This window comes from Saimiri boliviensis, chromosome X (assembly GCF_048565385.1).
Source record: "Saimiri boliviensis isolate mSaiBol1 chromosome X, mSaiBol1.pri, whole genome shotgun sequence".
NCBI classification, from domain to species: domain Eukaryota; kingdom Metazoa; phylum Chordata; class Mammalia; order Primates; family Cebidae; genus Saimiri; species Saimiri boliviensis.
This window is the reverse complement of record NC_133470.1, coordinates 5,299,671-5,321,039: the sequence shown is the minus strand read 5'-3', so window position 1 is coordinate 5,321,039 and position 21,369 is coordinate 5,299,671. Positions and strand designations below refer to the sequence as shown.

At 37.4% G+C, this 21,369-nt stretch overlaps 1 protein-coding gene across 1 annotated transcript in view; it reads left to right on the top strand.

Moving 5' to 3' along the window:
* ANOS1 (anosmin 1) overlaps positions 1-20,384 on the top strand; it is a 195,427-nt gene extending 175,043 nt beyond the window's left edge. The window contains exons 10-14 of the mRNA XM_010336194.3: positions 9,503-9,597; positions 12,269-12,440; positions 13,414-13,634; positions 14,749-14,890; positions 16,261-20,384. Coding sequence (XP_010334496.2) covers positions 9,503-9,597; positions 12,269-12,440; positions 13,414-13,634; positions 14,749-14,890; positions 16,261-16,319 — 689 coding nt within the window. The 3' untranslated portion in view covers positions 16,320-20,384. The remainder of the gene's footprint in view (positions 1-9,502; positions 9,598-12,268; positions 12,441-13,413; positions 13,635-14,748; positions 14,891-16,260) is intronic.
* The last annotated feature ends 985 nt before the right edge of the window (positions 20,385-21,369 follow it).

The following is a 21,369-nucleotide window of genomic DNA, read 5'->3' as shown; positions in this document are numbered from 1 at the left end:
TTGTTTTAGTACTCTGCTAATTATAACATTTCCTCTGATGATTTATTTGTATTTTTTCTACAAAAACCATCATCTAGGCTATAAATAATGAGGATTTTATATTTTCCTTTCTGTATCTTTGATGTTTTACTTTTCCCTTGCCTTAACACTGGCTGAGACTTTCAGTACAATGGTGACTAAAAGTGATAATATTAGACATGATGTTTAAGTGCAAGGTTTTTGAAGACATTCCTGGTTAGATTAATACAATCTCCTACTCTTCTTACTTGAAAAGTTTTTGTTGTTAATGAGTACTGATTTTTTATCAAATATTCCTACTTCATCTAGAGAGATGATCATACATTTTTCTTCTATTTTCTATTAACATGATAAACTAGAGGAAACATAGATCACCTCCTAGGTCTGTTGTGAGGAATAAATGAGATTACACATCCAGATTGTGTGGACTGGTGCCTGACACAAACGAGACACCTTAGGCATTTCAGTGTGAGTATTCTTAATGGCACTGCTTGTAGTGGAGAGAGAAGACAGGATGTCAGGACAGAGGTAAAAAGCCTCTGAGCCCAGCCTTGTAAGGTTTGGTGTTGTTTTAGGACTGACTCTCAATGTTTTCTCCTTTGCGAGCAAAAAAAGAGCAGTTCTTTAAAGCATGGTTTAAATGTCCAGTTTGCAATACAAATGCTATAAAACTTAAGCAACTTACTAAATTTGGCAGAAGAAAAGGGATTAACCTTCACTGCTCCATATCAGCAAGTGGTAATATGACCAATATTCCCATACAGTAATAATTTGAGTGCATGACAAATACGAAACATGGCAAAGGAGCAGGTGGGAGTGATGAGCTCCTCTGATAGAGATGAATTAACCTCTGTTTGTCAGTAGTGACTTGTTTCACAAATTGAAATGCCTCGCAGTCAGTTAGTGGCCAAACTATTTTCATCATACCAATTTCCAGTCTCTGAGCTCTATTAACCTCCAGGAATGCTTCCTACTGCAGACCAACATTAAGCCATCATCTACTAAATACACATCCATGCTGGCCAGAGAACATTCTTTGTGGCTGGCCAAAACCTTGATTCCAAATATATAGCCAATGTCATATATATTTCTAAAAGAGAATGTTCTATGCAGTGGGCGTCAACAGTTAACAGTGTAGCCTCCAGTCAAAACCATTGTGGTTACAGTGTTACTGCTTACTCAAGAGGCAGAGATTCATTCTACATCTTTAGTGACATGTCAGGATTTGTTCTGTGAATTTTCTTGTAGACCATGCATCTGCTCCTTGCTGTTTCAACTCCTGCTCTCTCTACGTATTCACACTAAACATTTCTTTGAAGTAACAGGAAGTTTTTGAAGACACTTGGTATGGATTCCCTTCAAAAGGATGGCAAAAATATGGAATTTGGCATTTTGTTTTTACTTTGTTTAGGACGATCCTCCTGAAGAGTTTGGAATCTAAAAGGAACATTGTGTAAAAATATGTATACAGAATACTTATGGCTCTACTGAGTACGCTAAGCCCTTTACCAAAATAATAGGGTGTAAAAACAAATAGAGTTTAATTTTCCTACACAAATCCTGTGTCTGACAGCTGGTTGCAGAACCTTTTTTATTTTCCATTAAAGTGACAAAAGAAATATAGAAAAAAAAAGAAACAGAAAAACAGTTTGCTTGTTCTTTTAAGTTAATCCTTTATATATATATATATATACAGTAAACATTGCAAACTGTAAGAAGAGTCTTTAGACGAGTCTTTTTATAAATCCAAAATGGTATGTTCAACTTCCATTTGAAAATGTGAAGTTTTGACCGGGCACAGTGGCTCATGCCTGTAATCCCAGCACTTTGGGTGGATCACTAGGTCAGGAGTTTGAGACTAGCCTGGTCAACATAGTGAAACCCCATCTCTACTAAAAATACAAAAAAATTTAGCCAGGCATGGTGGTGTGTGACTGTAGTCCCAGCTACTTGGGAGGCTGAGATAGGAGAATTGCTTGAACCCAGGAGGTGACGGTTGTCATGAGCTGTGATTGCACCACTGCACTCCAGCCTGGGTAACAGAGTGAGACTCCATCTCAAAAGAAAAAGAAAACGTGAAATTTTCAAACTTTGAATTAGCATAGATATCCATGAATACATTTCCATTTACTTTTTGGCTTCTTTTGTAAATGGACACAAATTACCTACTTTATGCCAGGCTCTGTGCCAAGTGATGAGCATACAATAATGGATAAGGGAGATTTCCAGCTTTTAAGGAACCTGCAGTTCTGAGGCTTAGGCAGATAGGCAGTTGCCACATAATGAGACATTATTCTTCATAGCAGTCTTTATAAACAGCTGAAGTAGTTGAAAGCAGAGAGATTTTGATATTGTGTTCGAGAAATTTTCACAGAGGACATAAAGTTTAAGGTATATTTTAAAGGCTGGATTATTTTTTTGGCCAGAGAAGATGAACACTTCTAGCCCAGGAAATGAAGAGTTGCAGATAAGAGAAAGATCGGAATGTCAAGTATTGGTGTGATTAAGGAAGTGACCATGTGAGGCTGGAGAGACAGGTGAATGTCGAGTGGTGGAGAAGTTTATGTTGTACCAGAAAGCTTGGATTTTGTTCTACATGGAGGAGAAAGATGTGAAGTAGCAGGAGAAGTTCTGAGTAGGTCTTGGAGATGATAGCAAAAGCAAGTATGCAAGGATTAATAAAGTTCAGAGAGAGCATGTTGATTAATTTCAGTAGCCAAGACAAGAAATAATCAGGTCATGAATTAAAGGCAGTAGTGGTAGGAGGAAGGTGGGCAAAGTACGTAAGAGTATTACACAGGTGGCCACATTATTTATTATCTGAACTGGATTCATTTGAGAATAAAAGGAGGCATTCGTAAACATTATTCCTCACCAATGGACAAAGACTGTAACTCTCCCAGGAAAGCCAGGATGTGTGGCCACTTAGATATTAAGACCTGGCTGAAGGGAAGGAGAGAAATGGATCTAAATGGAGTCTCTACCTTCTAGTTTGAATGACTAACAGTACTTCGATTAGCAAAGATTGTGAGCAGTAGAATTATATGTTTCCTGGGATATGTCTCTATGATATGGAGAATTTTGTTTTGGTGTGTTGAATTTGAGGTAACTGCATGATAGCCAGAAAATGTCACAGGCAGTCAGAAATACATACTTAGAGCTCAGGAGGTAGCTGCATGGTAGAATAGTGGATTTGACTGGAGCTACAGTCAATCCATTGACTATACTCTCAGGAGATCTGCAAATGTTAGCTGATTTCCACTGGATCACACAGCCACTCACTATTAAGATCTGAGAACAGCTCATGCTCTAATTAGTTTCATATTTTTCCAAAAAGTCCTTTTTTATAAATTTTATCCATTCCCCCTTCCCTTGTTATTTTAAATTTGAAAGCCAAATGAACATATAAATTGTAGCAGAGCTCATTATGTTGAACACATGATAGAAGGGAGTTGTGGAAAGCTTTGGGAAATCCAAAGAACAATGAAGAGGAAAGTATGTGTTTCAAACTTATTCCACATTTTTCCTCCTTCCAGAAACCTTTTATGTATTCACCACATGATCTACAGAATCCCAAACCAAAGTTTCCCCAGACATTCATAAAACATGTTCTTATTCATAATTATCAGACATGTAGGAAAGGAGACCTTTGCAATGGACTCACAGTATGACTAGCATAGGAGTGCTGCACGGAATGTGAATATCAGCACAGTTTCTGTTATGGGAAAGAACATTTTGGCTGGATTTTTTAGACTTTTTGACTTTGTAAAATGAAAAATTATCTGCTCTGTATGCAACTCAATAGACCCATCTAAAGTGGTTTCAAACTCCTTGACAAGTAGCTGAATATTTTTGAATTATAATTTATGTCCAGTTGTGGATACACTGAGTTGAAAACCTAAAAAGAGAGTGAATACTTTTGGCAAATAAGGGAAGAAAAGTATCTTTTTCATTAATCAAAACTCAATTATAAACAGAAATGGATTCTTATGTCACATTTCTTAAAAGTGATGGTGGGCAAAATATTGCTTTTGGACTTGGAGTTAGAAACCTGAAAGCACAAATCTGTTCATTTCCCTAAAAATTTCCCAGAGACAGTTTCAGTTATTAGGATGTAGTGTGTAGTTTTATAGATAAATAAATTAAACCTTTAATATTAGCTTTCTCTACTTAATACATATAGTAGTTGGGTTATAATAGTGAATGCTCTGGGAGAAAGTAAATATTTTCAACATTGCATTTGTAGAACAAACATTATTTTAAAACAAACAATTTCACTTCGCTAATTTTGTTAATAATTTTATCATTCTGTTGACATTGGTTCATTTTTACTGTGCAATAATAGAATAAACAATTGTTTTAGGCTTTCTGGCTTTCTTAGCTTTCTGGGTTTTTGTTTTGTTTTGTTTTGTTGTTTTGTTTTTTAACATAGAGACAAGGTTAGCCTCCTGAGTAGCTGGGATTACAGGCATGTGCCACCATACCCAGCTTATTTTTGTATTTTTAGTAGAGACGGGGATTCACCATGTTGGCCAGGCTAGTCTTGAACTCCTGACCTCATGATCTGCTCACCTTGGCCTCCCAAAGTGCTGGGAATATAGGCATGAGCCACTGTGCCTGTCCGTCCAGCTGATTTTTTAAATAATATATTTTTTGTAGAGATGGGGTCTTGCTATGTCACTCAAGACGATCTCAAACTCCTGGCCTCAGGTGATCCTTCAGCCTCAGCCTCCCAAAATCCTGGGATTGAAGGTATGAGCCACTGCACCTTGCTGGTTTTCTAGCTCTAGACTTTGTGTTTTAACAACATAAATGTGAAGTTAGCTCAGACATAAAGGAAACATTCATGCTTCTACTTTAAGTAGAAGTGCCTATGCGGTAATCAAAAATTCTTATTTAGTTGTACAACATCAGAAAGTTCTGTTTCACCAAATCATTTTTACAGATAGAAAGAGTATGAGGCATTGATCCATGAGAGGACTTCATTCAACTGATCTTTATTGAGCACCTACTGTATGCAATGCACCATTTGCAATGCTAAGCCACCACAAAGAGGCAGACAGAAATCCCTGCCCTGATGGAATTGGAATTCTGTGACACCTCTCTAAGTGTGTGTCCCCTTCCCTAGTGCTGTGACTTACAATTCTTTTTACAGCAATTATTATTCGGGAGAACCTAAGGATCGCCTGTTTCTCAGAGCTCTGTCAATAACCCCAATAACTATTCTTGGTCATTAGACTTTTGCAAACTGAGGAATCCACATTTAATAAAAAATTTTAGAGCCCTTCGTTTATGCCAGACACTGTGAGTTAGATCTATTTGAAAAGAAAGTTAGATCCATCTAATTTTGGAATCATAGTTGAAGCATATTACAAGTAAATTTTTAATCATTTAAAAATACTTTTCAAGTACTTTCTTTGTAATGTCATTTATTTGTGGAAGGAATTAAGCTAAAGAACCAGATCAATTGGGTATTTAGCACAGAATTTTCATATATAGCCCTTCAGGAAGTGTTTGATTGAACTATGCTTTTTTTTTTTTTGAGACATTTTCACTCTTGTTGCCCAGACTGGAGTGCAATGGGCACCATCTCAGCTCACTGCAACCTTCGCCTCCTGGGTTCAAGAGATTCTCCTGCCTCAGCCTCGCGAGTAGCTGGGATTACAGACATGAGCCACCACACCTGGCCTGAACTGTGCTATTTTTAATATTCTACTTACAGATTGCGACCTGCAGTCATAACCTAAAATAGAAGCTCAGGATTTTAGTAATTGGCAAGCTCAAGCTAAGAAAAAGACGTTTGTATAAATGACTTCCATTGAAGCAAATATCTATGAATTCACTGTTAAAATTGAGCTCAAATTATATAAATCAGTGTGGGCATTGTTAGGGCTTGGTTTTTAAAAATAAATATCCCCATATTGGTCATTTGGGGGTGCCATTTAAAAAACTTTCAGGGCATTTTTAATCTAAGCTTAATTTATATTTTACTTTCTCAGATTGCTTTTAATTACCTTATATAATATCATATCTTTTCACACGATTTCTTCCATATATTAGTTTATAAGGAATTCTTTTTACTGTTGCCAGAATGAGTAGTGAAATAAAGGTGAATTTGAACGGGTATATCTTCATTCGCTTAGTCGTTCATTAAGTGTTTACTGTGTTTTTATCACCTGCCAGGCACCATGCTCATCTTTGTTTATGCAACAGTGACAGCGAATATGCATTACCTTTGTAGTTATGGAACTCTAACCAAATGGGGTTGACAGGGATTCCTGCAGTAACCTCAGAATTAAACAAAACATTAGGAATGAGAGGAGTCTCTGCATGAGATGAATATGCAGAGGCAGTCAGACCTGGAAGCCAGGATAAGGAATATCAATGTCTTTATTCAGAGGGTAGAGAAGAGCCATTCAGTGACTGAAAGCCAATCCTGAGATGGGGACATTACCCTTAATTATTTGGTTGGAAATGAGTACAATCATGAAAGTCCTTACAAGTAGAAGAGGGAATCAGAGTTCAAGAACCAGAGAGATGGCATCGTGCGAAGGACTCAGCCCAGTGTTGACTTGGAAACTGGTGGAAGGGCATCACCAACCAAGGAATGCCAGAAGCCTCTAGAAACCTGAAAAATCATGAAAATACATTCTACCCTGGAGCCTCCAGAAAGGAATACAGCCCTGCTGGGACCTTGATTTTGGGCCAGTAATACCCATTTCAGACCTCCAGAAGAGAAGATATTTATATTGTTTTAAGCAACTATGCTCATGGTAATTTGTCACAGCAGCTGTAGAAAGCCAGTACATGAACTGATTTAAAACTCACCCCAAACCTATTGCATTGACTCAGTATCCTTATTTTCAGATAAAGGGAATGAGGCTCACTGAGGCTGCTGGAGTTGCTTGCTGAAGCCCATCCACCATTCTTGAAGGTCATGTGTGGGGCAGAAATTCTGCATCCTATAGCCAGAAAGAAAAGCATAAATGCAAGGGGTTATTGAAGGGCAGAAATCAACATAGTAGCTTCAGCAATGTTGAGTTTAGGCCTCCACATGGGAAAAGGAAGGAGGGAGCACCAGCTCTTCGATGGAATAGCTCAGGTGGAAGTAGACATTTGGGAGCTGTCAGCAGAAAAATTTTTCAATCCATGGGAACTAATGAAGTGATTCATGGAGGTGACCGAGAGAGAAAAGAAGAAAGTGCAATGAACTCAGACATGGCGGGATTTAGGGCTGACGAAAGGGAGGGAACCCAAAAGGAGTGTCCCATGTGTCACTCTTGATGTTGCCTTCTATGAAGATGTAATTACATTGGAAAATATGTAAAGGATTTTTAGGATACGGAGGATCCCCAGGGCAGCCAAGCCTCCTTGTATTGCTGTAATATACCCACCCAAAGTCCCCTAACTGCTGCTCACCAAAGACCCTCAGTCATTGGTCATGCTCTGTTCTCGTGTTAGCACTTTGACACGTGCTGTGTATTCCCTGCTGGTACAGCCAAGCTGCCCAATATTGTAACCATGGCCATATGCAGCTGTTTAAATTTAAATTAATTAAAACGAAACAGAGGCTGGGCGCGGTGGCTCAAGCCTGTAATCCCAGCACTTTGGGAGGCCGAGGCGGGTGGATCACGAGGTCGAGAAATCGAGACCATCCTGGTCAACATGGTGAAACCCCGTCTCTACTAAAGGTGCAAAAAATTAGCTGGGCATGGTGGCGCGTGCCTGTAATCCCAGCTACTCCGGAGGCTGAGGCAGGAGAATTGCCCGAACCCAGGAGGCGGAGGTTGCAGTGAGCCGAGATTGCGCCATTGCACTCCAGCCTGGGTAACAAGAGCGAAACTCCGTCTCAAAACAAAACAAAACAAAACAAAACAAAAACAAAAACAACAACAACAAAAAAACAATGAAACAGAATTAAGAGTTTAATTTGTCTGTTGCACAGAGGACACGCGAAGTGCTTTATAGGCACAGATGACTAGACTTTACCACAGGCAAAATATTTTCATCACAACTGCCAGTTCTATTGGGTAGGGCTGGCCAAGAACGCCCTCCTCACAGGTCTCTGCAGTGCCAGTAACCACCGCTACACCTTCTTCAAGTCCTGACTCCGAATTGAACACACACCAGCCACCTTATATAAAATCAGCCCTTTTTGTCAATCCACCCTACTGCCCTTACCTTCTATATTTATATGCAGACTTATTACCTTCTAACATAACATCTCTCTTATTTAACCATTTTATTTATTCTATGTTTGTTATTATTTCACTGCTGTTGAATGGAAGAACATGGACACACTCACTGATTGACTTCAGCCTTGTGCATAGCCTACAATTCCTTTAAAAAAAAAATAAACGCTTGATGTCTTCTATGTAAAAATTAAAACCTCTAGTACGTGATTTCTCTTTTAACTAAATGCCCTCAGTGCCCACTTCTGTATCTGTTTGCTTTCTCCGATTTAAAGTTCTTCTTTTCTGGTTCCAAAGTGCTGAAAGCAAAGTTCCCACTAGATCAACCCAATTTCATCAAAGAGTTTTCTCCTCTGAAAACCCCCATCAAACACTTGGTGTGATGTTGGGGACAAGATGTTAATCACCCACAAAATGGTGCCGTTTGGTGCCATTTCACACCCTTCAGACACACTGGGGTAATTAATAAACCTGATACTGTGAAGACCTACTTTCCCACACTCAATGAGTTTCTTGTCATCGTTTTCTCTCCGCCACCCCCCCCCACCTTTATTGTCCAAAGTAATGTACAGAAAATATGCTGCTCGCCCTAGGAATAAACATGTTCAAAGGGTCAGTCTTCTGGCCTGTCTTTGAGAACACCAAGTCATGTTTCAGTAGGGATCAACCATACAGAAATGGCAGGATGCACTTGGTTAAGGGAGAAAGGGAAGCATACGCCCCTATCCTTTTGACAAAATAACTTCTTTGTGGCAATACGTAACAGAAGATAAGCCTGGATAGGCAATTCTGCAATTGTGAGGAAAATTTTTTTGTTCTTGTGTGGGTTTAATAGTAGTTCATCTTTATTTTTTAAAAATGTAGGATTGAGAAAATTCTGATGATTCTCTTTTACAACAGGAATTATGAGAGGTGTTGCTAAGTGTTACCTTTCACTGTGGGACTTTGCTTATTGTAAAAACTATGGCTAGGTTATTCACAAGACGTCTTTGGAATAATTTTGTTATGACTTTCCTAATTTTTTTTCTACTTAGTACTTGCACTTCAGCACGGGTTTTCCCTTGGCAGTGTGTTACTTTGTTCTTAATCATTAAGTGATCAGAATTATTACTTATTAATTATTATGATTATTAAGTAATCAGAATCACACCTCCTTTGGCTCACCTGTGTATTTGTTGGTCACTGGCAGAGTTTCATTTCCTCTCCTTTTCTCCTCTCAAGTTTAAGAACCCCAGACTACATGGAATGTAACATCCACCCTGTTATTTTTGTTTGTATGTTTTCGTGCTTAGATCCCATTGTCAACCGATATCATGTGCGGTGGTTTCCTGAAGCATGTGCCCACAACAGAACAACCAGATCAGAGGCATCATCTGGCATGACCCAAGTAAGGACCTGATCTCTAGGCCAACTTGATCTGTGAACGTGATTTGACAGGAGGATGTACAAACTAGACATGTCAGACAGATAACTCATTCTCACAAATCAGCTATTGAATATGACTCGATGGAAGCGGAAAACAGAATGGTCATTATATCCACTCATTCTTTTATCCATTCACACCATTGCACTGGGAACTTCCTCTGTTATCAACATGGAGCAAGACCTAAAGTGCGGAGACTAAAGACACAATTCTTAAAGAACTCCCATATTTCAGAGGGAAATATGTCTGAGTGTCTGTATGCTTCATCTTAACCGGACAAAACCTTTCAATTACTTTCTGAATTTTGCCATGGCACAGTGATCTAAAGGTGTCATTGTACAAGTGAATTTCTGTGTGACTCTGTCATTTGCCACCATGTCCCTAACTGCCATCAGCTCAATTAGTGAAAGAAACTCCCTGTTCTGTATAGCATGCACCAATATTTTTACTTTTAGCTTTAAGAGAACATTAAACTCTCTGAGGATAGCAACTCTGTCAATATTGCCCAAAATATTATTCCAAATATTTTGGAGTTAATGCATGAATTATAGATTAGAATCAACAAACCAACACAAAATGTTTAAGAGATCATTGTAGTATACAAAGTGCTGATGACAGCAATTTATATGTAATACCTCAGGACAGTTAAAAAAATCTAAAAACATGACCCCAAATGTGCAATGTTTTGATTTGTGATATGTAACTAGAACATTTTTCTTTTGAACATTTTCTAAAGCAACAAGTACAATATTTTAAGAACCATACCTGCTAGCATAATTTTAAGACAGTAAGATAAAACAAGGCACTGGATTTTCAGAAATACACAGCTTCTTTTTCTTTGTTACTGGATTTGATTTGTCTCACGTTCACCAAAATTTCTCCTTTTATTTATCCTTAAATTAGCTCCAATGTTTGTGACCTTCAGTAAAAAATTTAAACAGACATTCCAAATAGGGAAATCTATTTGAAAAGCAGAGAAAGAAATAAACAGAAGTGGAATTTATTAATATTTTGTGGGCAGAGGGGTGAGGTTTTTATTTGTTTTACTTATATGTGCGTGTCTCAGAACCTTGCAGAACTGGGCTTATGTCAGTGTAATTCCGCAATCTTACACCTATCATCTTTAGGAACTCTGAAAGTGGTAACAACTATTTGCTAAGCAGATGTAATGTATCTGGTGGAAATGAAAATCAAAATCCTGAAAAATTATCCTTCTAGGAGCTTAGAACTTGTCTGTATTTATTTTTAAACCTTTAGACCCAATTATTATAATTTGTTTTTGTGCTACAGTGGAGCATCTGCTAATTCACTTACTGCTGCAGACGTCTGCCTCCTATGCAACATGAAAGCAATCTTGAAATATCTGTGAAACAGGATCCTTAATCGCTAACCTTGGATTCCAATATAGTCCTACATAAAGTGCAGATTTATTCCCAAAGAAAAGCAATTCAGACTCCCAGAGAGACATGGCGGCCTCGGGTTGGGCTTGCGTTGTCCAGATTAGCTTGTTTCCTGTTCACTGTGCTAGCTGGCTGCATAGTTGGGTGTACCCCATCTCCTGTCACCATCTGGATAAAGAGTCAGCACCCCTGGAGGTCACTCCCTGTTTTTTTTTTGCACATTCAGTGCTATGTCACCTGCAGCCACTTCCACTCCTCATTCAAGTAAATCACTCATGCCGCAGTTTTTATTTTAATTCTTGTCTTATGTTTTCCCCATCAGCCCTGCTGCTTTCTAGCAAGACCCCCTACCCGTAATTCAATGAGTATTAGAGATATTCCATCTGTACCTTTTTTTCCCTCTCTTATAATAATTTTAAATAAAACACATAAAAACCATGGAGTCTCACTACGATGCCCAGGCTGGTCACAAACTCCTGAGTTCAAGCAATCCTCCTACCTCAGCCTCTTGAGTAGCTAGGACTATGGCACAAGTCACCATGCCCAGCTATCCATCTGCACCTTTTATACATATACATTAAGAATTGATAAATACAAAATAGAACGGATAAACATAACTTAGCCAATATAAAAAAACAGAGTTACACACCTGTTATCACAGGAAATGTCATCTTTTGATGTTATCATAAACTTATATTCCTAGCCTCTGACTCCTTACCATTTAGCTTTTTTCTTTTATTTATATTTAGTCACAACATTATGGCAGAAAACAGTAACAGCACTCCAAAAAAGGAAAAAATTACATTGCTAAAAAAAATCACCATTTTTTACAGAAAAACTTACATGTAAATGAATTCTATGTCTCAGAAAGGCCTGACTTATTTATTTTTTTTAACAGAAAACAGTTGGAGTTTTATTTATAGCTTTACACCAATACCTGCACTGTCCCCAACTCAAAAATGCTGGTTGTGACCTGAGAAGTAGCCTGCTTTGATGAGGAATTGTTATGATACTGTTTAATTTTAGAGAGTATATCCCGCAGCCATGGGAGTGTTTCACAATTGTCATTAATCAAAATGTACACAGTGTCTCCTTTGTACTTTTTATCAAAGCCATATTACACACACTATATGAGAAAACATTCTTGTTGGATAGAATATGATTTCAATTCTTGCCAGTGTTGTTTAATCCCTAGTGAGATTTATTGCTAGCTTATTCTCTTTCTCTTGCTCTAGGAAAATTATATAATTCTTCAAGATCTGTCATTTTCCTGCAAGTATAAGGTGACTGTCCAACCAATACGGCCAAAAGGTCACTCCAAGGCAGAAACCATTTTCTTCACTACTCCACCATGCTCTGCTCTTAAGGCGAAGAGCCATAAGCCCGAGGGCTGCCCTGGAGAAGCAGGTATGTTTTCACCTGAAGGGCTTCCCCACATCTAGGTCTAAGCCGGTGTCAGCAGCACTGTCCAAACATTGCCAAACTGCATTTCACAAGACCATAAAAACCAAAAGTATCCCTCTTTCTAAGTTGTGTTGTGATGGCCCAATGTGGAAGGAAGATATGTAGGAATAAATGTGTTATTTTATAAGCCTAACAGCCTTGGAAAGATGTCCTTTGATAGTAATATTATCCCTTTGGAAATGAAGGGAAACATTCAGATGCCGCTTGTGTTTTGGCAAAGTTTGATATAATTATTTCATTTTTATCCCATCCCTTTGCTGTGTGGATTATATTCACATGCTTTCCGTGCCAACCCAGCAAACCTGACATCTGCACCTTCCATCCCCCTCCTTGCCAAAGCACCTGTCTTGCAGTGGGAAAAACTCTATTTAATTAATGTCCTGGATTTGGCCGGACATGGCAGCTCATGCCTGAAATCCCAGTACTTTGGGAGGCTGAGATGAGAGAATCACTTGAGCCCTTGAGTTCCGACAGCGTGGGCAGCATAGTGCAATCCCACCTCTAAAAAAAATGAAAGGAAAAAAAAAGGACTGGATTTAATGACTCTTCTAACAACTTTAATATTTACCTTCTCACTGCCGTCATCGCTATTCTTTAAGAAATAGTTAAGTCTTGCCAGGGTCTTAACTGCTCTCCTGCTTCCATCTTCAAAAGAGCATTCTAAGAAAGGATCCCCAAAGGACTGGAAGAAACATATAGCACAAAGTTGTAGTGATGAGATTCCTACTCAACCTGTCCCTATATGTCAAAGGGGTGATTGCCTGAACCCATGTTTAAAGAATGAGGTCAGATTGCTTCTATTAATATCATCCCATAGACTGGCTGCTGAACATTCCTACGATGCATATACAATGGATCCCATGGTCACACCTTCTCCAGAAGCCTAATCCTGGTTTTCCTTCTTGCATTGCTGCAGGTCATGTTCTTTCTAAGGTGCTAGCTAAGCCTGAGAACCTTTCTGCTTCATTCATCATCCAGGATGTGAACATCACCGGCCATTTTTCTTGGAAGATGGCCAAGGCCAGTCTCTATCAGCCCATGACTGGGTTTCAAGTGACTTGGGCTGAGGTCACTACGGAAAGCAGACAGAACAGCCTACCCAACAGCATTATTTCACAGTCCCAGATCCTGCCTTCTGTAGGTGCCCCCTCTTATACTACGTCCTTCTCATTGGTATCTACTGCTCTTTTTTAACTACCTTCAGAGATGGCTACCTCTGTCATTCTGTGTGCTGTACTATTGAGTCTTATTTCTGCATTTTCTTCTTCTGAGTATATCTTTTGCAAGCATTAATACATCACGAATATATCTGTGCATAGCTAAGAAGTAGCATAAGCTGCCGTCTAAAGTTTGATGGCTAGAGCCAACTCATGAAAAGACCTTACCCTATCTTGTATCTAAGTGATTGCGCCACTTTCTTGTCTTTGTCAACCTCATGTCTCCCTGGTTCAAGTGGACATGCCCTGTTTGAAGTGTTGGATGGGTGAGGGAGGGGGCGGGTATAACTAAAATAAACTTGTTTGTCTTTCTTCCCCCAACCTTCAAATTTGGCTCAAGCCCGTAATGAGTTGGCCTGTCTTCCAGGCAACTTAATTCCTTGGCTTCAAAAAAAAAAAAAAATCATGTGTGGGATTTTACCAACTCTCTGAAAATGCCCTTAGAATAGCCAACCACCATTAAAAAATTTAAAAAGGGAAGAAAAATTAAAAGAAACACAACTTAAATTTCAGAAGGAAAAATTCCTTGGAATTAGAGAGTGGTTATTCTAAATGTACTAGGTTTTACTGAGTTTTGAGAAGAATGTACTGGCATAAAAATAAGTATTTTTACTTATGGGCATTGGAGATTTTGTGTTTTGAGAAAAACAATTGGCTCATTCACTGAAATTTGGATTATCAAGAATTCACATCACAAGATGTGCAGCTGAAGAGTTTAAACCATGGGAAAGTCTTATGTTAAGGAATAAAAAAATAAATAAAATCCCAGGAGTGAGCCCTGAGAACTGGCATCTTGGCACATTTTAACTCTGCCAAGCACCTTAGGCTGCCAAGACTTGAGTGAGGTGCTAAGAAATCATATGGCAGAGAACCCCCATAAACGAGGAAAAATAGTCTTTGCCTTTACAAAGGAACCAAACTTGCCTGTGTATGATACTCTCGAGCAGGGGAGGAACTGTCCTAGCCTATCTGTGCACTGTGCATTGTCTCTGAAAGGTTGTTGGTGAGCATCCTCTTTCACATTGCCCCCTTAGGATCACTATGTCCTAACCGTGCCCAATCTGAGGCCGTCCACTCTTTACCGACTGGAAGTGCAAGTGCTGACGTCTGGAGGGGAGGGACCAGCCACCATCAAGACGTTCCGGACGCCAGAGCTTCCACCCTCTTCAGCGCACAGTGAGTGGGGTGCCAGGGCATTAAGGTGTCCTGTCAGGTCTTGTGGACACAGAAAAAAGTCTTGCTGGAAAATGAAATCTATTCCAGGCACCTGTAGCATAAATTGCATAGTTGATGCTTAATTGCTCTTTTTCTCCCTCCCTTCCTATTCGCCCCTTTTCTCCCTTTCTTTGCTCCTGCCTTTTCTCCTTTCTCCCTCCCTCTCTCCCTCCCTCCTCCTTTCCCTCTCTTCTTTTCTCTTTTCCTCCATCCTTCCTTTTCTTTCCTTCCTTGCATTTTTCCTTATATCATGCTTGCTTTTTTCCTTGTCTTTTAAATCATAAATGCATATGGGAAAAAATCTATAGTCTCATATCAATCTGAAATATTTTTAAATCAAGATTTTCAAATATCAAAATATAGGAAATAATATTTTGCTAAGGAACTTATTTTCTTGTCACTTAGATATTAATTACTGTAATATGTGTCATGAATTTTCTTCATGATATGACCCAAGTCCACCTACTTCATTTATTGCTAAATCAAGTCAAATTTAAAAAGAAAATTGTCACCTAGATTTTCAAAACAGCCTCTTGCTGATTTTTAAATTATGTACTTCGTTTACTTTATTTTCTAGTTTAAATGTAAAAACCAGTGTTTAATGATTAGCGAGTAGATAAAACATTGAGAATTAGTCATAGTTTTAACTCTGATTATTTTAAATGATAGATTAAATTTGCCCTAATAACTTAGTATGCTTATAATTTGAAGAAAAACAATAACTAGGCCGGGCTCAGTGGCTCACGCCCCTAATTCCGGCACTTTGGGAGGCCGAGGCAGGCGGATCACCTGAGGTCGGGAGTTTAAGACCAGCATGACCAACATAGAGAAACCCCGTCTCAAAAAAACAGAGAGAGAGAGAGAGAGAGAGAGAGAGGGAGAGAGAGAGAGAGAGAGAGAAAGGAAAACAAAAACTATCACCAAAAACTATCACAATGGGAGAGCTTGATAGCCTCTAAAATTTTTGTCAGATAAAATGCTCTTCTGATATTCCTTCATAGAAATTCCGTTTAACAAAAGTTGTTGATAGTTTTTAAAACTTCTTTGAGCAAATAAGAAAGGATTATGGTTTGATTGAATAATTGTGAGCTTAAGGAAAGGAACTTGTTTTCTTTTTCTTGTTTTATGGTTTGGGAAGGCATCAAGGAGGAAGAGAAAAACAGGGAAAGGAGAGAAAGAATGTTTGTACATTCAGATTCAGAATAGGAAAGACAGGGTCATAGGAAGGAACATTTGCCTGGGTCTCGTGTTTTTTCTACAAATAAAAGTAATTCAATCATTTATTTGATATGTATAAAGGGATGTGACTGATACATTTTGTCACTTTTTAGGATCTCATCTTAAGCATCATCATCCACATCATTACAAGCCTTCTCCAGAGAGATACTAAACTATTCAAGAAGATTTTTTAAAATTGCACAGATGTGTAAGCTTGTTGAACTTTGGCCACGAGGCATGCATACTTCCAGAGGCAACGGGAACTGCTCAGAGGCCCCAACTCTCCTATGTGACTTTAGTGCAGGAAGAACTTCTGTCAATCACGGATGCATCTGGAGACAAGTGAGAAACTGTAGACTGGTAAATACAGATACCAGCTCCCTACAAGAATGGAGAAAATTAAGAATAGGCCTGTTTAACTCTAAATTCTGTTTTCATGTATGGTGTCGCTCATTTCTATTGCATTACAGCATAACTCAGTTTTCCCTGAATTTGGAGCACCAAACTCCCCACAAAAAAGTAGAGTAACAAATACACATTTCACACATAACACTGAGCATAAATCTAATCAATCAAATGTACTTTTGACTAAATTATTGATTTGATATGAAAAAATCAGATTATACAGCTTTGTTTATTTGAATCTTTCATAAGATCATTTTTATCTTAGGTGATTTGTAAATGAAAATACGTAATCTAAAATATACCAGTGAATTTAAATCTAAAAATGCTCCTACTTTAAGTACCTTATGCTGCTTTTTACACAAAGGTAAATGAGAGTTCCCTCTATAAATTATGATTTACAGAAGACATCCAAAACAGAGAAACTCAATGAAATAAGCTGCTAACCAGATTTTACCTTGGAGAAATGAAAATTATTTCCTGGGGATGCTTTTAAATATTTGATCCTATTATGTGAGAGATTTTCCTGATATGTTATCTTATTTATATTTTCCCTTATTTTCCTCAATACAGATAATAGCTGTTGGTGCACTTTTGTTTCACCATCTGAAAATTCACAAAACTTCTTGCTTCAAATGAATAAAATCCCAACTATTGAGCATGTTTAGATCTTTGCAGAGATTTGTCTTTTCTTAAAGCAAGCTCTTGTATGCTAGAATTTTATTGGTAATGTTATAAAAAATGGCTTTGATTGATAGAGAAGGACAGTTACTTGCATTTAATTCATCTATATGCGTTCAAATCTATTATATCTTACCTTTTGGAAAATTTTATGCTACAAATTACTCCCTTGTAGCATGAACTTAAGTCAAAACATGTTATCAGTATAGAGTGTTGCAGTGTGTATTGTAACAACCTAAAATGCAGAGATGTTTAATACTGTTTTTTTCATGAAAAAACACTCACATACATGGTTTGAAATGTGCATAGATATGCATGTCTATGTACACACAGACACATGTATATACATGAATATACCTTGAGCATGAATCCCTGAAGAAATCATTTTCATAGCTCACCAATGGTCATGAGGATCATATGTTTTCCCCATCAATGCTGATTCTGAGAAAAGAGTGATTTGTCAAAATTAAACACTGTAAAAGAAAGGTGCTCTCATGTCATCACCTACCTAAGTAAAACAGAAAATCAGAAACCTTATCCTTAGATTTTGACAATCGTACTTGCTTCTTGTTGTTTTACTGTTTCCTGAATTCATGCATATGCCTGACCATTCCTGGGAAGAGTGGATAGCTCAGAAGTTATTGACTCCACGGGCTTCACTGCAGTGTCTAAAAGCAAAAGCAAATTAAAATGCAGAGAAAGTACTTTTATGATGTGGATGCATGTATTTAGGAAACACATTTATAAACATGGATACCCAATAGTAAATATTGAAACCTGTTTCCTGTGTGTTAAACTCTATGAAAAGTGGATATTGCAGGAATGTTTTGCAGCCTTGTACAAGTTACTTAAATTGGACACCTCAGAATGAAAGTTCATGTAGGTTCTGAACGGTTTTCTGCAGCTACTGTCACAGCTGGGATGGATTTATCACACTGAGTTGTGAAATTACCTGGTTCTAATAATTTTTGAATGGTGAAAATGGAAAACAGTCTTCATTTAAAAACATCCCTAAGCTTGAATAAACTGATACCATAGATATGTTTTCTAAAACTATGCTTTATTCTACTGCCATTACCAGCATCTGAATTTCAAGTTCTTAAAATTTTGAAAATTAAAATTTTTCGTTATTGACTATCTGTTTATCTTTCACATGAATTTGTCATGAACAAATCCAAATATTGATGCCAGCAAATTTTTGTACTGTTGTATAGTTAAAAATGCTGGGAGTCTATACATAGCTACAAAATATTATTAAATTATTACATAAATTTAATTTTATAAAATTTAATAATGCTTCTTTTATCTGGGTAATAGAGATTGGACAGATATTTTTAGTTCATATGGTGATTCTGAAGCTTACATCTCCCTTAAAAAATCTAAACCAGCTCTTATGGGTTTCTAATTTTGCTATAAATAATTTAAATTTTTTTGGTGTTATTAGAAGAAAAACCCTATTAATGGGGTAATAAGTGTTTCTCTTGTGAATTTTAATAAGCTCCAATATTACTCAAATGATCAAAAATATAGTTGCAATTTTTTGAATTTTAAAAATATGATTGCTCCAATAAAGGCTAAAATCTATGTTTTTAAACAAACATAGTTTTGGTTCCTAATTCTGTAATATGTTTTATTGAAATTAGATGCATTTCTCTAATGTGAGAAAAATATATCCAGTAATGCCATTGACTGTTTAAAGAATTGTGCTCATCAAAAATATTGTTATCAAATACAGGTGGCTAATTTGATACACATTGCAGTTACATGCATTATTTTTATTTACAACATTTACTCCTTAATGATGATTTATCTGAGTTACCCTGTTTTTCTACCTGGAATGCCGTAGAATTATGCTTGCAAACCAACGTGTGCTCCTTTCAGTCGTTCACTATTTTAATATGACGTGGTAGACAAGATAAAGTTTTTGGCAGGTAACTTTTTGTCATGTGTAAACGAAGTTCAAAGATTAGAAATATATCTATGTCCTGAAAACCTTAGATACATAGCTGACTGTATACAGGGGTTCATCTCAAGCTCAACACTATTGACTTTTGGGGCTGGATAGTTCTCTGTTGTGAGGAGTTGTCCTGTGCACTGTAGGTTTGTAGTAACATCCACAGTTTTTCCTCACCAGATGCCAGTTGCACCCTCCCCCAAGTTAAGGCAACCAAATATGTCTCCAGATATTGCCAACTGCCCCCTGAGGGTCGGTACCTCTGGTTGAGAACCATTGCTAGAGAATGATCTTTACTCAGTAGATGAGAATTTGGCCTTTATAAGAAACCCAGTAAATTTCTAGAGCAAGTCCCAAAAACTAAGGGACAGCTAAGATGTTATTATGGTTGACTTCAAAGGCCTAAACTGTGTCTTTTATGTCCACTAAACAACCTGATTAAAAGACCGAATTGTGACTTGTGTCTGTATTATACAAGTACAAATACTAATTTTGCCCTATGTATCCATAAATGTCATTTGTGATATTGACTTATTTATTTAATGCCCTTTCTTATGCCGTGGTTTTTCAAGTTTACTCATTTCTGTGGTTGCAAATAACTCTAAAACTTATTATATAAACTTTCTCATTATAAGCAGAATACAATAGCTAAATATCTGTTGCATGTACTTTAAAGTTTATTATAAGATATAAACAGATCTATAAAGATGTTGACTCTTACTATGGTTTTGCATGGCCAGACTCGGTATCAGGTACGGAGAAGATTCTCATGACTGTCTTACCTCTACTGAATATTTTAGTGAGTTATATGATTTACAGAGTGATTAACAGAGGTCTATATAAAGTTATTTTCCCCTTTACTTAATTATATTGTAGTGTGCAGATAACAAAACTGCTACCTTCTCATTCAAATGGTCTGTAGAATTCATGTCCTTACAGTGGTCATTTAAAGTCAATATTTATTTATGTATGTAATAAAAAAGTTGGATTTTTGTGTATGTCTGTCATGTTATTTAGAGAGAAGTAATCTTGTAAAAAATGTTTTGTAAAAAACAAAAAAGTATTGTAAATAGTCTTGATATTCTGTGACTCATTATTTTCATGTTAGAGTTTGTACATACTGGTTCAATAATAAAGTATCCTTAAACCAGACCAAGTAGTCGACTCATTTATTTCTTAAATAAACATTTTTGCTGGGCACAGTGGAATGCACCTGTAGTCTCAGCTACTCGGGAGGCTGAATTTGAAGGATCACTTGAGTTCTGAATGTTTGAGACCAGCCTGGGCAACATAGCAAGACCCTGTCTCCAAAAATTAAAAAAAAAAAAAAAAAGAAAGAAAAGAAACGTTCCCGCATTTAAGAAAAAAAAAAATTGACCACTTCTGCTGCCAAGGAGATTCAAAAAGCCTCTTTCCATGTCGGTGTTAATGGATTGCGAGGTCTGGTAAATGTTAACAAGACAGCACTTCATCCTAATGAAAGTATCTTGGAATTTGACAATCAACACTTTGGACTTCTATCATCATGTTTACAGTTGTAACTCCTGATAGTTTTAGTGGTATTTTAAGTCAAGGATATACAATTTTAGGCTGTTGTGGTTTTTTTGCCACCAAAATTTATTCCTAAAATTGTAGATACGTGCAGTGCCAATAAGCATTCACTTGTATCTGTTTTTCAATACTTCTTACTATGGAAGCCTTTAAATCTCCAATATCTAAGAAGAGTTTTGAGAGGCTTGTACATCCCCACTTTGACATGCAATTGACCCATACCTGCTGATGAATTGGAAACAAATGCCTAAGAAAAAAAATCATTAGAAATAAAGGCTTTTAGGGTATTCATCACCCAAATAATATAGATTGTACCCATTAAGTAATTTCTCTTTCCTCCCACTCTCCCACCCTCTGACCCTCCCAGCCTTCCAAGTATTCACTGTTAATTATTCTACATTCTACGTTCATGGGTATACATTATTTAGTTCCCACTTATAAATGAGAAGATGTGGCATTTGTCTTTCTGTATCTGCCTCATTTCACTTAAGATAATGGCTTTCATTCCATCTATGTTGCTGCAAAAGACACGATTGCATTCTTTGTGGCTGAATAGTATTCCATTGTGTATATAGGGACCACTTGTATGTTGTTAGTGATAATGTAAGTTAACACAACCTCTATGGCAAACAGT